The sequence below is a fragment of the Silurus meridionalis genome, chromosome 9 (assembly GCF_014805685.1).
Source record: "Silurus meridionalis isolate SWU-2019-XX chromosome 9, ASM1480568v1, whole genome shotgun sequence".
NCBI classification, from domain to species: domain Eukaryota; kingdom Metazoa; phylum Chordata; class Actinopteri; order Siluriformes; family Siluridae; genus Silurus; species Silurus meridionalis.
The window spans coordinates 22,507,071-22,521,294 of record NC_060892.1 but is presented as its reverse complement, the minus strand read 5'-3'; the positions used below and the strand labels follow the sequence as shown (position 1 = coordinate 22,521,294).

Sequence of the window (14,224 nt, the reverse complement as noted above, 5' to 3'; positions counted from 1 at the left end):
ATTTAGATTAAGTAAGATAAAATATTACATAGTAAAACCTTTGTTGAATTCTTACTTATTTGGTTATCCTGTTAACTTGTGTTTGAATGTCAGGCTTTCTCAGAGGGCACTGTCTCTTCATTTGATCACTCTCTAAAAGAGAAAGCCCCATTTACTATCCGGAATTCCCTTGGCATTCCACTGATCATCGAGCACAGTGCAAATCTGCGATTGGTTGTCTCATCATCCCAAAGTAAAATGCCTGAAGTAGGAGTGGAAGAATCCTTGGATTTGGAATATTCTATTTTTGAAAATACAACACGAGTTAAACTGTCAACACTGCAGAGACAGGAGAGCTGCCTTTTCAACCTTAGCATTGGTATTTGCATCCTTTTCATCACATTCTGCATCATATTCTTTGTGAGACACAAAAAAATTATTGGAAAACTTTCTCTAGTAATATACTCATATATACATTATGGGACGTTATTTTGAATAGCCGAAGCTCTACTCAAAATCTAATCAGAAAATTCAATTTTGGGTCATTTAATCTGCACTGTTCATTTGTATGTTTATTAAAGAGAAGGTTTTGCCACAATTTTATAAATCCTGTTCACATTTGCACACCTGTCAAGATATTTGTACACCTGGAGGAATGCTATGTTGTGAGCAAGGCAGGGCAACTTTCTGTCTAGCTTTTCTCTGCCCTGTTCATAAACAAATTTATTAATGCTTTTCATTGGGGGAAAAAGCCCAAAGAACACATGCTCCTGTTGGAAAGGTCCCAGTCTGATTTCAGTGCAAACCACAGTATGGAAACACAGAAATTCCAGCATCTATAGTTTATCCATTGCATTTATAACTGGGATTATTAGTATTAATTGTGCCAGAATGTGTGTATAATCCCCCAATTCTCTGCATACCTGCTTCATTTTGTCTGCAGTTTAATTGCTGTCCAACAGACCACACTGCCTCTGGAGGGAATCACCATGAACTTATAGTTTTGACCCAATACCTGGTCTTTTTGGAGAATGGCTACCAGCTGTATGCCATTTAGCATAACTGGTGTGCTTGTAATTGGCAAAAAGAGATTTAAATGTAAATGTTTTTCCATCTTAGTAATATTGTACTTTGTCTGCAGTGCCCAAAGGCTACAGTGAGATTTCTAATATCCCTGTGGATAAACCAGGCCGGAGGCTCTATAATGTGCAGAAATCCACACATCAGGAGTCTGTATCTGTGCTTTTGCAGATCAGTGCCTCAGAAGGTAACAAAGTCATCACTGTGCGCTCCCCACTACAGGTAAATGCGTATGTTTTTCATATGCAATGATAAATCATTTACTGCATTGATTTTATATTCCAAAATGCTAATAGTGCCAGAAAGGGAGTTCACTAGAAGCGACTAATAATTAGAATAAAGCTGGGGAAATATTTATACGCCCTAATTTGTAAATGGCACTGTAATATCAGATTAGGCATAAGTAAATATATATGTATTTATGTATTGGTATACAGTATATATGTCCATTTGTTTCTTCTTTTATAGATTAAGAATCATTTCTCAGTGCCATTTGCCATTTTGAAGTACTGCCCTGATTTAGGAGGGCTTGTGAATGTTGGAGTTGCTGAACCAGACAAAGAGTTTCATGTCACGCTGGACTCTTACAGGTATGCATTAAATACATACTGATGTGATGTGAGATTTTTGCATCTTTGATGTATATATAGGTATGTACTGTATGTATGTATGTCAAATTATTATAATATATTATATTATAATATCTGTTTGGTATAGTTGGGGGAAGAAATGCAAAACATAAAATTGCTTGTCGTTTTTTTATCAATGCAGTTTATTATTATTAAAATTTAAGAATTTTTAAAACAACTGTACATAAAATGCTTGCTTGGTTAAATAATAATTAAAATAACTTTTTATAAAAAATGAATATATAAAAATTTAATAAAAGAAATTAAATGAATACAGTATACTTTCTATTAAATTTATTAAATTACCGTAATTTCCGGACTATAAAGCGTGCCCATATATAAGCCGCACCCACTAAATTTTACAAATATTTTATTTTTAACATAAATAAGCCGCACCTGTCTATAAGCCACAGGTGTCTACACAAATGTACTTTACACAGGCTTTAACAAAAGGCACAATACACACTGGGTATTGGGTGAAATATGTTGCGCTTCCTTTAGAAGCAGAGCGGTATTTCTGGAATAGCATGCCACTGCATTCTTCCGGTATTACTGCATGTGTGAAAGACCGAGGAATGTCCTTATTATTTTCTGATGCACATTTCTAAGTTTCTTTGATTAACCCGTAACGCTGTTGCCAAGAAAAATTAAAAACACGAGTTTTGAAAACCTGTCTGTGCTTATATGATTTGTGTTGCAACTGGAGTTAGTGAGCTCTCCCTTCACCCTGACTCAACGCGTTACAACGGCTTGTATCTAAACAGTAGCCTACCAAGAAAGTCATTGTGCACTGTCTTCCTCCTACAGTCGAACCCACTTATCTCGACCTCGGTTAACTCGCCAACCCTATTAAGTCGACGTTTTTTAAGTGGAACCACCAAATTCTCTCTTTGTCTTAGCATTTTCTCATCGGTTATGTCGATTCTTTTATGTCGACGAACCCTGATATCTCGAGCACAAGGGCGGTAAATTTGCCATTTAACGTCGGTTATCTCGATCGGCACTGTGCAGCCGCAACTGGTGGAAGTGGCGGAAAAATCAAGCCTTACAGATGCTACAGTTGTAGGATACTTTTCAGAGGTGTGTGTCAGAGTGAAATGACTCGAGAATTTAATTTTGACTGGTTAGATTTTTGTAAAAACGAAATGCAACCCGCACGTTTTTAGTGATTTTTTGAGCAATCTTTGTGTTTGCAATGTTGGAAAGCGGAGGTTTGACAGCCGCCGAAGGAGGCGTGGCAGGTGGTTTTCTGACAGTTAACAAACATGTATGTTCATTTTTATAGCATGCCTTCATCAACAAATCGTTGTGTAAAAAAACTCAAAAAACACGTGCATGTACATTCTCATTTATTACCGCACAATTTCAAGCACGTTAATATATTGCCGCCATATTGGTTTTCGTTTATCTCGAACCTTCAGTTATCTCAACACTTTTTGGCGTCCCCTAGGCCCTCGACATAACCGGGTTCCACTGTATTTCTCTCGGGATTTTATCTTTTGGCATCATCGTGCGTTTAAAAAGAACGTTTTTTTCTCCTGATGCCATGCAGCTCAGAACACAGGTGAGGTGCGTTTTTTTCTTTTCCGTTCGGAAATTTTATTGGTCTAATGTTATGTCGCTCAGTTTTTTGGCTTAAAGTTTGTAAAACCGGGAAAAACCCAGGAAAAATTCATAAATTAGCCGCTTCGGCTGCGGGGTTCAAAACGTGGGAAAAAAGTAGCGGCTTATATTCTTGACCCAATAAAGTAATTTATTAAATTGGCATGAATTAAACTGATTTAATAAAATTAAATTAATGGAAAAATTGTTGTTAGAATATTGTTATCAAATACAGATGTGTATATAAATGTGTGTATGTATGTGTCTTATTCATATTTTATATTTAATAGTCTAAAGATATGTTCTGCTTAACTGTTCTACTTATTTGTGCAAACTTTAACAGATGTCTTCATTCTTTCCATCCTTCATTCATTCACTCCCTTGCTAAAGAATGTTGTTTGGTCTGGCATGGCTGCTTCTAAGCTCATTAGTCTTTGTTGTTGATATGCAATAACTCATGGAATCAAAAAATTATGTTACTGTTTCAAAACTTTTGAAAGAGACTTTGTCCATAGATCTTACATTGGAAACAGATCAAGTCAAGATGAAGATAAGTTTTTTTAATATAGCCTAATTATGTCTAATTACATGTTTTGATATAGATGTCGCTTGTTCGTGATGCCAGTTGGACCTCTTGAGGGCCAGTATCAGATATCGACCACGCACATTGCATGGAAGGAGCAGGTTCATAAAAGTTCAGAGGTGCATTCCATCATGCAGTGCCCAGCAAAGGATAGCAGCTTACGGCCTGTTGTCATCAACACACTGGCAGTGAAAGACAACCTGTCTCACATTGATAGCCAGAGAGAAGAAGAATGGGACCCTGCCTACATTATCCACCTGCATCCAACTGTTTTCCTTCGAAACCTGCTTCCATATTCCATCCGGTGCCTGATGGAGGTACATGGCAAGCATTAACAGCACAATTTATAAAATGAACAATATTTTACTTATTAATTCTTAACACCAAAAGCAATAACTCTATAGCTCATTTAAAACATCTAAATAAATCAATTTCCAAACAATTAACTCACCCATCAGCCTAGTTTTTCTGTTCTTATCTCTTTGTTTTGTTTTTCTTACTGCCTCTATGACCCAGGGTTCAGCTGATTTTGTAGAGCTGGAAGAAGGCAGCACAGCTGATCTGCTGAACGCGAACATCATGGGGGAAATCATGGAATTAGTGCTTGTGAAGTATCAGGGCCGCAACTGGAACAGCCATGTCAAGATCACCTCAGCTATGCAAGAGTTATTTCCTGTCTGCTTTACCAGCGACACCAGTGAGAATCTTACTGTTGATGTGTATGCACACATGAGCCACATGGCTGGACAGCTCATCATTTCAATCTTTAGCCCATACTGGATCATAAACAAGACAGGTCGGGTGTTGCAATACCGGGCTGAAGACATCCATGTTAAACACCCTTCTGATTTTCGAGATGTGATCTTGTTCTCCTTCAAGAAGAAAAACATTTTCAGCAAGAACAAAGTGAGTGCAGAAAGCCATAAATTATTTTTAGATCTAATAGCTAATCCCTGTTGAGCCTTAACTTTTATCAGAAATTTTAAGAATTAATAAATGTGTCCTATATATTAATGGATCAACATATCAAGACATGCTAAAACATCATCTGGTCCTTAAATTTGATGACACCATGACACCATGTCATTATTTATTTTACAAAAACAAAGCTATTTAAACATCAGCAGTGTGACCTCCTCTAAAAAAAGCTCAAAGTTTAGCAGTTTTCTGGTCTGGAGCATTCAGGTGTGTGCTACCAAATTGCCAAGGAGGAAAGACAATGATTGCAATAAAGCAATCTTTGCTACCCATCAGTCTGGGAGGGCCATTTCAAACCCATATAAACTTCATAAAATGTTCACAAGTGGAAAACATTCAAGACAGTTACTAACCTTCCTCAGAACGTGTGTCAGTGAAATTGACTCTTAGATTCTACAGGCCTTAGCATGTTTAAAGTTAATGACAGGACAGTTATTTGGCCAGGAAAAAGCCACTTCTCTCTAAAAAGAAAATAGAGAATTAAAAGAAAAAAAAAATCTTGAATAATGTCCTTTGGACACACAAGACCAAAGTGGAGATTTTTGGCCATAATGCACAGCAACACATTTGACACAAAAAACAATACACAACATATCAGCACAAACACCTCATACCAGCTGTCAAGTACAACAACAGTAGGGACGAACTTACACAAAGAACATCTTATTCATTCTTTATCAACACATCTGTTTAAAGCTGCTTTGAGACAATGTTCATTGTTAAAATCGCTATACAAATAAAATATATTGAATTGAATTGCAGTACGTTGGTATAGGGGTGATGATTTGGGTTTTGGGTTTTGACCTGGGCAACTTTAATCATTAAGTTGGCCATGAACTCCTCAGTATACTTTAACTATTCTAGTTATATATAAGGCCATCTGGTCTGGCTGAAACTGGGGCATGCAACAGGACATGAACCCTAGTACACCAGCATGTCTACTTAAACTCTCAACCTGACTGAAATGCTGTAGCCTGCTGAATCCTAAACCTTACGAGAGCTGAGCATAAACAAATGATTGCAAATCTTAATGAACTGAAGCAACAATGTAAAAAAAAGAGTGTCCAAAATTTTTCCACAATGATGTAAAAAACTGAAAATAGTCACACAAAACATGATTACTTTGAAGTTAATAATGCTAAAGGTGGTTGTACGAGCGATCAAATCATAAGGTCTAGATTTTTACACATGGATCCACTATATCAGCTTGATTTTTATAAAGCTGAATAATGACATGGTTGCCATGTGTTGCTGTTTATCTATTTTATTTATACATAAAACATGAAGTATGTACATAAAACATGTGTTTGCTTTTGTGACATAGCTGCAGCTTTGCGTGTCCACCAGCTCCTGGTCGGATGGCTTTTCTCTGGATACAGTGGGCAGCTATGGCTGTGTTCGTTGCCAAGATAAAAACATGGACTTCTTGGTAAGAACTTTGAACTGGATGTGTGGAATAAATTGTGCATCCAAAAAGACTCAAACTTTGTTTTTTTTTTAGGTGGAAATCAGTATACAATTAAGCAGTTTTAACCTGACGCGGATTGTGACTATTAGCCCTTTCTATACTTTGGTGAATAAGTCTTCTTTTGAACTTGAAGTTGGGGAAGTGAAAAATGACAGTAATGTCAGCAACAAGTGGCACTATATCTCCTCCACAGAGGTTTGAAAATCTTTAACTTGTGATTTTTACAATTGTTTCCTCTCTTCCAGTTACCATGTGATTTTATAAAGTATTTCTTTTCAGTGGTAGCAAACTACACTGTGTGTGTGTTTTCTGCAGTGTTTGCCTTTGTGGCCAGAGTCTAGTACAGAGAAGTTGTGTGTACGTGTAGTAGGTACTGAATTGGCCTCCAAATCCTTTTTCTTGAACAAACAAGACAATGGAACTTTGCTTTGCATGGAACAGGTAAGTGTGTTTACATGTGTGGTTTCACACTTCATTAATGCTTTGAACATGAGACATAGAAACATTACCATTCCAGCAAAAGTTTCAATCTCACTACAAGAAACAGTAGCTTTAGACAGAATTAGAACAACATTACTTGATTTTTTTTTTGCAGTATGGAGGCATCATAGTAGATGCAAACATCACAGACCACTCCACTGCAATCAGCTTCACTGACTATTATGATGGTGCAGCTCCTGCTCTACTGGTGAACCATACTGCCAGAGATACCATCACAATCAGACAGAGGTTAGCAACCCCCACTGTGTCTTTGTAATGTAAAGTATGTTTTTCACTGGTGCTGTTAAGCTCTGCCTTCTCCCATACATTGATTGATTTGCTGTAGTGGCTGTGAGGCATTCAGTGACCTGAAGCCTGGTGAGGTTCAGCTCTTTGTGTGGGACAACCCTGCAGGGGTGCGGAAGCTGTGCTGGACATGTCAGGGCTACAGTGGAGAACTAGACCTGATTAAGGTCAGAAATTAGTCCTTCATACATAATGTTTTGTAAGACTGATTGCTTTGATTTATCCAAATATTATTAAAAGAATAGTGATAGTGAGGGTTTTAGATATTGTCTGATATGTGGCCATAGCTTTCTCTAAGCAAATTAAATCAAAGGCTTAGAGAACAAAGTATGCCCACATTTAATTTAAACTCTAGCACAAATTTAGTCAGTCTGAGATTTTTTGTTTTGCACAAATAAAACTTTTTTTTTGTCTTCAGCAACAAAAAAAACTATTTTATTCATAAAAACACAATGGAAACCAATGTGCAGACGTAGTTATTTATTATTTCAATATTTTTTTGTGTCTTCCCTAAACAGGGACAAGATCAAAGCTAAGATGAATGTTTAAAATTGATATAATAATAATGTCAATAATTATGGTTTATATACACCAATCAGCCGTAACACCACATACCAGACCACCTGCCTAATATCTTTGTCATGTTCCTCAAACCATTTGTGAGCAATTCTTTTGTAGTTTAACAGCTTTTAAAGAAAATACCGTTACAATGTAGGGGTAAAACATTGTTTAGATAGGTGGTATGTGTCAATGTAACAGCTATGGTGGTTTTAATGTTACGGTTAATCAAAACACATTTTTCAAGGTATGATTTTTGGTCCCTTTTGTAAATGGTCAAGTCAAGTCAAGTGGCTTTTACTGTCATTTTTACTATACACAGTTGTACACAGTACACAGTAAAAACGAGACAACGTTCCTCCGGAACCCTGGTGCTACACTTAACAATAACATAAAGCTACAACACAACACAAGCTACATAAAGTGCATCGAGTGCAACCTGGTGCAAACCGTGCAGACAAAGAACAGTACAGACAGACAACACAAGACAAGACACAAACACAATGTAGTGCAAAAATGCAGCAATAACAAAGTCGAAGGTGCAAAAATGCATGTAAACAATATAATAGTCAAAGATGCAAAGACAGCATGTAAACAGTAATACTGTGAAACAAAGGAACAAAGTGTACAAAGGAACCCGGTAGCAGCAGTTTGACGTAAGCATTGTACTCATGTTAATGTTTTTGTTGCAATCTGTAGGACCAGAAGGGGCAGTTTACATTTGATGGTCTGACTCAGATACATTGGGTGTCATTCCTCGATGGTCGACAACGTATATTTCTTTTTACCGAAGACGTGGCTGTTGTAACCAAAGCTTGTCAAGCTGAAGAGTTGGAGCAATTCCAAAAGGAAGTCAACATCTCTGTGCAGAACCTGGGCTTGTCCCTCATCAACAACAACAATAGACATGAAATCGCATACATGGGCATTACCAGGTATGCAGTATAATATTCTCAAGCACATGAGAGCTTGAGCCTCTGTCAATATTCCCTTTATAACAGAGTTTTATAAAAAAAAAACTTTAATTTGATGTTAGCTTTAGTTGCATTTTCTCTGTTTTATTAATGGCTCGATGACACAGATAGTATTCGAACAACCCCCTAATTTAGGATTTAACCAGTTAAAGTTTTTAATGAACCAAAAATATAGGGGTCCAGGCAGCTTCAGATGCCCATCACCTGAAACCTTCCACTTTGAAAGAACTACTGAACTTTTGTTTTACGAGATATCTATACACATGCTGACTTCAGCATATAATATGCTGTATATTGCTTTGCCTTTAATTTCTACTTAGTTCGGGTGTGGTTTGGGAAATGAAACCAAAGAACCGCTGGAAGGCTTTTAAACATAAGAGCATCAGTGTTTTGGAGAAGGCCTACCAGAACCACCTTAATGGCAAGACAGAGACAGGCTGGTTGAAACTGGAAACAGGGATTGAGGTAAGAAAATAGGTCTGTCCTTTATAGACTCATCAAGGTATTACGACTAGATTTAATTGTATATGTGTATATATTGCAGGTGGACTTTACAAGGATGCAGATGAGGCTCCCCTATTCCTGTGCCATCCGGAGGAACTTTTTGGCTGGTATTCATGTGGAGCTAAAGCAGTCACCACACCAAAGGAGCCTTCGAGCCCAGCTTCACTGGTTGCAGGTAATGCAGATATAGAGGTGTGATCAGAGAAAAAAAAATCACAAATTGTAAATCAGGAGAAAAGGATAAAAAAATACAAAAAATTAAATTAATATATTTCCTTCTGGGATGAATAAAGTAAATTGTCTTATAGTAAGATAAAAGATTACAAAGTTCCTGGATCATGCCTTCCCAGGAGATTGCAGGAATTGTGAACATGAACATAAGAAAACCTAACCAAAAAAAAAAAAGAAACATGGCTAACATTAAAAAGTTTGAGAAGAAAATTGTCATTTATTCTATTTTGCTTTTTAGAACAAATATGAAGATAACATAGTAAGTGACATTTACTTCACACAAATGGATCAATGGTATGGTGAAGTCAGGTGTGTCAGAGAAGTATGTGAGGGTGGTGCAGGACATGTATGAGTACAGTGTGACAGCAGTGAAGTGTGTAGTAGAAACGACAGACTGGTTCAAGGTGGAGAGTTGGACTGCATCAAGGATCCACTCTGAGCCCTTTCCTGTTTGCAGTGGTGATGGACAGGTTGATGGACGAGGTCAGACAGGAGCCTCCGTGGACCATGAGCAGGTTAAGAAGAGCCTGGAGAGGTGGAGGTACATGCTGGAGAGAAGGGAAATGAAAGTCAGTAGGAGTAAGACAGAGCACATGTGTGTGAATGAGAGGGAGGGTAGTGGAGTGGTGCGGTTGCAGTAGGAAGAGGTGGTGAAGGTGGATGAGTTTAAGTACCTGGGGGCAAAGTAATGGAGTGTGTTAGAGGAGTGAAGAGTTATAGCAGGAGTGATTTGTGATAGAAGAGTATCTGCAAGAGTGAAAGGAAAAGTTTATAGGACTGTGGTGAGACCTGCAATGTTGTATGGTTTAGAGACAGAGTTGTTGACTAAAAGACAGGAGGTGGAGCTGGAGGTAGCAGAGCTGAAGATTTTCACTGGGAATGATGAAGATTTATTAGAGGGACAGCAGATGTAGGTCATTTTAGAGACAAGGTGAGAGAGGTGCGATTTAGGTTGGTTTGGACATGTGCAGTGGAGGGACATGGGGTATATCGGTAGGAGAATACTGAGGATGGAGCTTCAGGTAGAAGAAAAGGAGGAAGTCTATTGAGGAGGTTTAAGGATGTGGTCAGGAAAGACATGCAGGTAGTTGGTTTGAAAGAGCTTATGAAATGTGGTGACCCCTAACAGGAGCAGCTGAAAGAAAAAAAAGCTGGAATGTTTTATGTATTAAGTTGATTTTCATGGCAAAAATCACTCTTTATAACATTCTGGAGTATATGTAAATTGCCATAATAAAAACTGAAGCAGCAGACTTGGTGAAAATAAATATTTGTGTCATTCTCAAACCTTTTGGCGATGGCGAAACAAACACACACACACACACACACACACACACACACACACACACTTACAAGCACTCTCATTTAATTTTACTATTTGTTACAGGTGGATAATCAACTAACTGGAGCCATCTTTCCAATAGTATTTCATCCTGTACCTCCACCTAAATCAATTGTTCTGGACTCAGGTACAAGTCCCTAGTTGTTTTAATGCTTAAGGATGTGTTTGTGCATAAATACGTTTATAAACAGGGACTCACTTCATGCGTGTTTTTAATGCTTTTTAGAGCCAAAGCCCTTTATAGATGTCAGCATAATTACACGATTCAATGAACACAGTCAAGTAATGCAGTTCAAGTAAGTGCTTTTCCACATGCATTCCCTGGAGCAGACTTATTAAATTATGAGTTAGAGTTACTTATTAAAACATATGGACCAAATAATTTGTGTATGTGTGTTAAGGTACTTCATGGTACTAGTACAGGAGATGGCAGTAAAGATGGATCAGGGATTTTTGGGGGAGATCCTTGCTTTCTTTTCTCCTGCCACCAGCATTCAGGCTGACAAGAAAAAGGTACCTACTGTAACATAATGCATATTATATTAATTTTATTATATTATAAATTATATGAATATAATACTTGATACTTGGGTTTCAGTAATGTAGTGTTTTATTCTGCTTTCCATATATAAAAGCAATCTGGCCCTGACCTTCAGAAATGTTATGTAAAGGTTTATCAAATATCCAGATTATGTTGGCGGTTTAAGTACCAGGTCTCCAAGGACAAATAACCCTCTCTTTGTTCTTAATTGTCTTTGTTCTTTATGGTCATATGCAGTCTACAAATACATGTGTGTCATTTACTTGGCTTTAGAAACAATATTCAGATAAGCATGTGTGGACATTTTTGACAGTATTCTGTTTACTTTAGACCATAATTATCTTATAATCTCAAATTTCCCTATTCTAGCGTGTATTGTTACTTATATACTTTTTTGCAGAGTAATTTGATCGAAAAAGACCTCAATTCACTGCAAACACAACTGATGGAGAGCTCCATTACTGACACTTCAGGGCTCAGCTTCTTTGAGCACTTCCACATCTCTCCAATTAAAGTAAGAAGAATCATATAAATGTTTTTGTTAAATATTTCTATATTTCTGTTTAAATATCATCTGATTTTCAAGTCCAGAAAGTAGACAAAGAGAATTCAGTTTAACGGCAATATTATACTTGGTCATTTATTTATTGCGTGGCAAAAGTATGTGAACTTTTGCTTCTATTATCTGGTGTGACCGCTGAACTGCTTTTATATGTATCTTTTAATTGTAGATCAGTCCTAAACACTGGCAGGAGAAATTGACATTTAACTAAAACAAACTGTAAAAACAAGCTGTACAATGATAACTGCATGAATGAGCAGGTATATAGGTGTTCCTAATATCATCACACATTGTGCGTGTGTGTGTCTGTGTGTGTAGTTGCATTTGAGTTTGTCTATGGGCTCCAGTGGAGATGAGTCGGAGGAGGGTAACATGCTGGCCCTCCAGTCAGTCAATCTGCTTCTTAAAAGCATTGGAGCAACACTTACTGATGTGGATGACCTCATCTTCAAGTAAGTACCATAAATCACCTATGAATTTATAAATTGTGACAGAAACAGTCAGATATTCATTTGATATTCTTTATTTTCTAGACTTGCTTTCTTTGAAATGAAGTACCAGTTCTACCGGAGGGAGGATCTGATGTGGGCAGTGATTAAGCATTACACAGAACAGGTCAGGAGCTTTTATCATTTACATTCTGATCTTAGAAATACTACCTTCAAACTTAAATGTACATACTTAGTTGTTCACATTCGATTCTTTTATTTGCTTTGCAGTTCCTGAAGCAGATGTATGTGCTGGTTTTGGGATTGGATGTTTTGGGGAATCCTTTTGGACTAATAAGAGGCCTTTCAGAAGGAATGGAGGCCTTTTTCTATGAGCCCTTTCAGGTATCACATCTATATACGTATATGTCCCTCATTATGTATCTACCAATAGTAAATGTATATTAGTGCTCAGACACGTCCAAGTGCAAAAGAAAATAGGTTAAGTTCAGCACCTTAGATGAATGTTATGATACAGAAAAGCTGCAATAAGGTTAAGCAAGAAAATATATATATTCTCTTCATATAAAAATAATTTTATAAAAATTGTTTTTCTTCTGATGTTGATAAAGTTGCAAGTCAACTATATATTGTTTTTTAATTAGGGTGCTGTTCAAGGTCCTGAGGAGTTTGCAGAAGGCTTTGTCATTGGTATGCGCAGTTTTTGGGGTCATACTGTAGGTAAGGCTTTCCAATTTCTTTTTTTCTCTCTCTGAGACTCTCTCTCTCTCTCTCTCTCTCTCTCTCTCTCTCTCTCTCTCATGCTTCATGTATTTGTACTTTCTGTCTTGAAGGTGGAGCTGCAGGAATGGTATCCCGTATTACGGGTTCAGTTGGAAAAGGCCTGGCTGCTATCAGTATGGATAAGGAATATCAACAGAAACGTCGGGAAGAAATGAACAGACCCTCCAAAGATTTTGGATCGAGTTTGGCAAAGGGGGGCAAAGGCCTTCTGAAGGTATTCAAATTCACTGAATACAGTGTACTCTGATGATACAGTATGTTTTGGTAACAGGTCAGAAGAGACATACAGTGAGGTTTTAGATCATCCAACTAATTTAAATATTAGTAAAAGATAACACAAGTGAACACAACAAGCAGTTTTGAAATGAAGGTTTTTATTATTGAGGGAAAACAAAATCCAAAATTCCATGGCCCTGTGTGTTTGCCCCCTGGTAAAAACTGTGGTTTATCACACATGAGTTCAATTTCTCTAGCCACACCCAGGCCTGATTACTGCCACACCTGTTTCAATCAATAAATCTCTTAAATAGGACCTGCCTGACAAACTGACTAAAAGTAGACTAAAAGATCCTCAAAAGCTGGACATCATGCCGAGATCCAAAGACATTCCGAAACAAATGAGAAAGAAAGTAATTGAGATCTATCAGTCTGGAAAAGGTTATAAAGCCATTTCTAAAGCTTTGGGACGCCGGTGAACCACAGTAAGAGCCATTATTCACAAATAGCAAAAACATGGAACAGTGGAGAACCTTCCAGGAGTGGCCAGCCGACCAAAATGACCCCAGGAGAACAGCAATGACTCATCCAAGAGGTCACAAAAGACCCCACAACAACATCCAAAGACCTGCAGGCCTCACTTGCCTCAGTTAAGGTCAGTGTTCATGACTCCACCATGAGAAAGAGACTGGGCAAAAATGGTCTGCATGGCAGAGTTCCAAGATGAAAACAGCTGCTGAGCAAAAAGGACAAAGGCTCGTCTCAGTTTTGCCAGAAAACTTTCCCAAGACTTTTGGGAAAATACTCTGTGGACTGACTAGACAAAACTTGAACTTTTTGGAAGGTGTGTGTCCTATTACATCTGGCATAAAAGTAGCACCACATTTCAGAAAAAGAACATCATACCAACAGTAAAATATGGTGGTGGTAGTGTGATGATCTGGGGCTGTTTTGCTGCT

At 37.6% G+C, this 14,224-nt stretch overlaps 1 protein-coding gene across 1 annotated transcript in view; it reads left to right on the top strand.

Moving 5' to 3' along the window:
• Nucleotides 1–14,224, top strand: part of LOC124390869 (vacuolar protein sorting-associated protein 13C-like) — an 81,553-nt gene that overhangs the window by 59,468 nt on the left and 7,861 nt on the right. Inside the window, 22 exon segments of the mRNA XM_046856951.1 lie at nt 94–358; nt 1,121–1,281; nt 1,528–1,649; nt 3,893–4,190; nt 4,390–4,779; nt 6,176–6,280; nt 6,353–6,514; nt 6,635–6,760; nt 6,915–7,048; nt 7,146–7,272; nt 8,363–8,598; nt 8,958–9,102; nt 9,182–9,316; nt 10,760–10,841; nt 10,941–11,010; nt 11,116–11,227; nt 11,656–11,769; nt 12,136–12,269; nt 12,351–12,432; nt 12,537–12,650; nt 12,911–12,986; nt 13,100–13,263. Coding sequence (XP_046712907.1) covers nt 94–358; nt 1,121–1,281; nt 1,528–1,649; nt 3,893–4,190; nt 4,390–4,779; nt 6,176–6,280; nt 6,353–6,514; nt 6,635–6,760; nt 6,915–7,048; nt 7,146–7,272; nt 8,363–8,598; nt 8,958–9,102; nt 9,182–9,316; nt 10,760–10,841; nt 10,941–11,010; nt 11,116–11,227; nt 11,656–11,769; nt 12,136–12,269; nt 12,351–12,432; nt 12,537–12,650; nt 12,911–12,986; nt 13,100–13,263 — 3,354 coding nt within the window.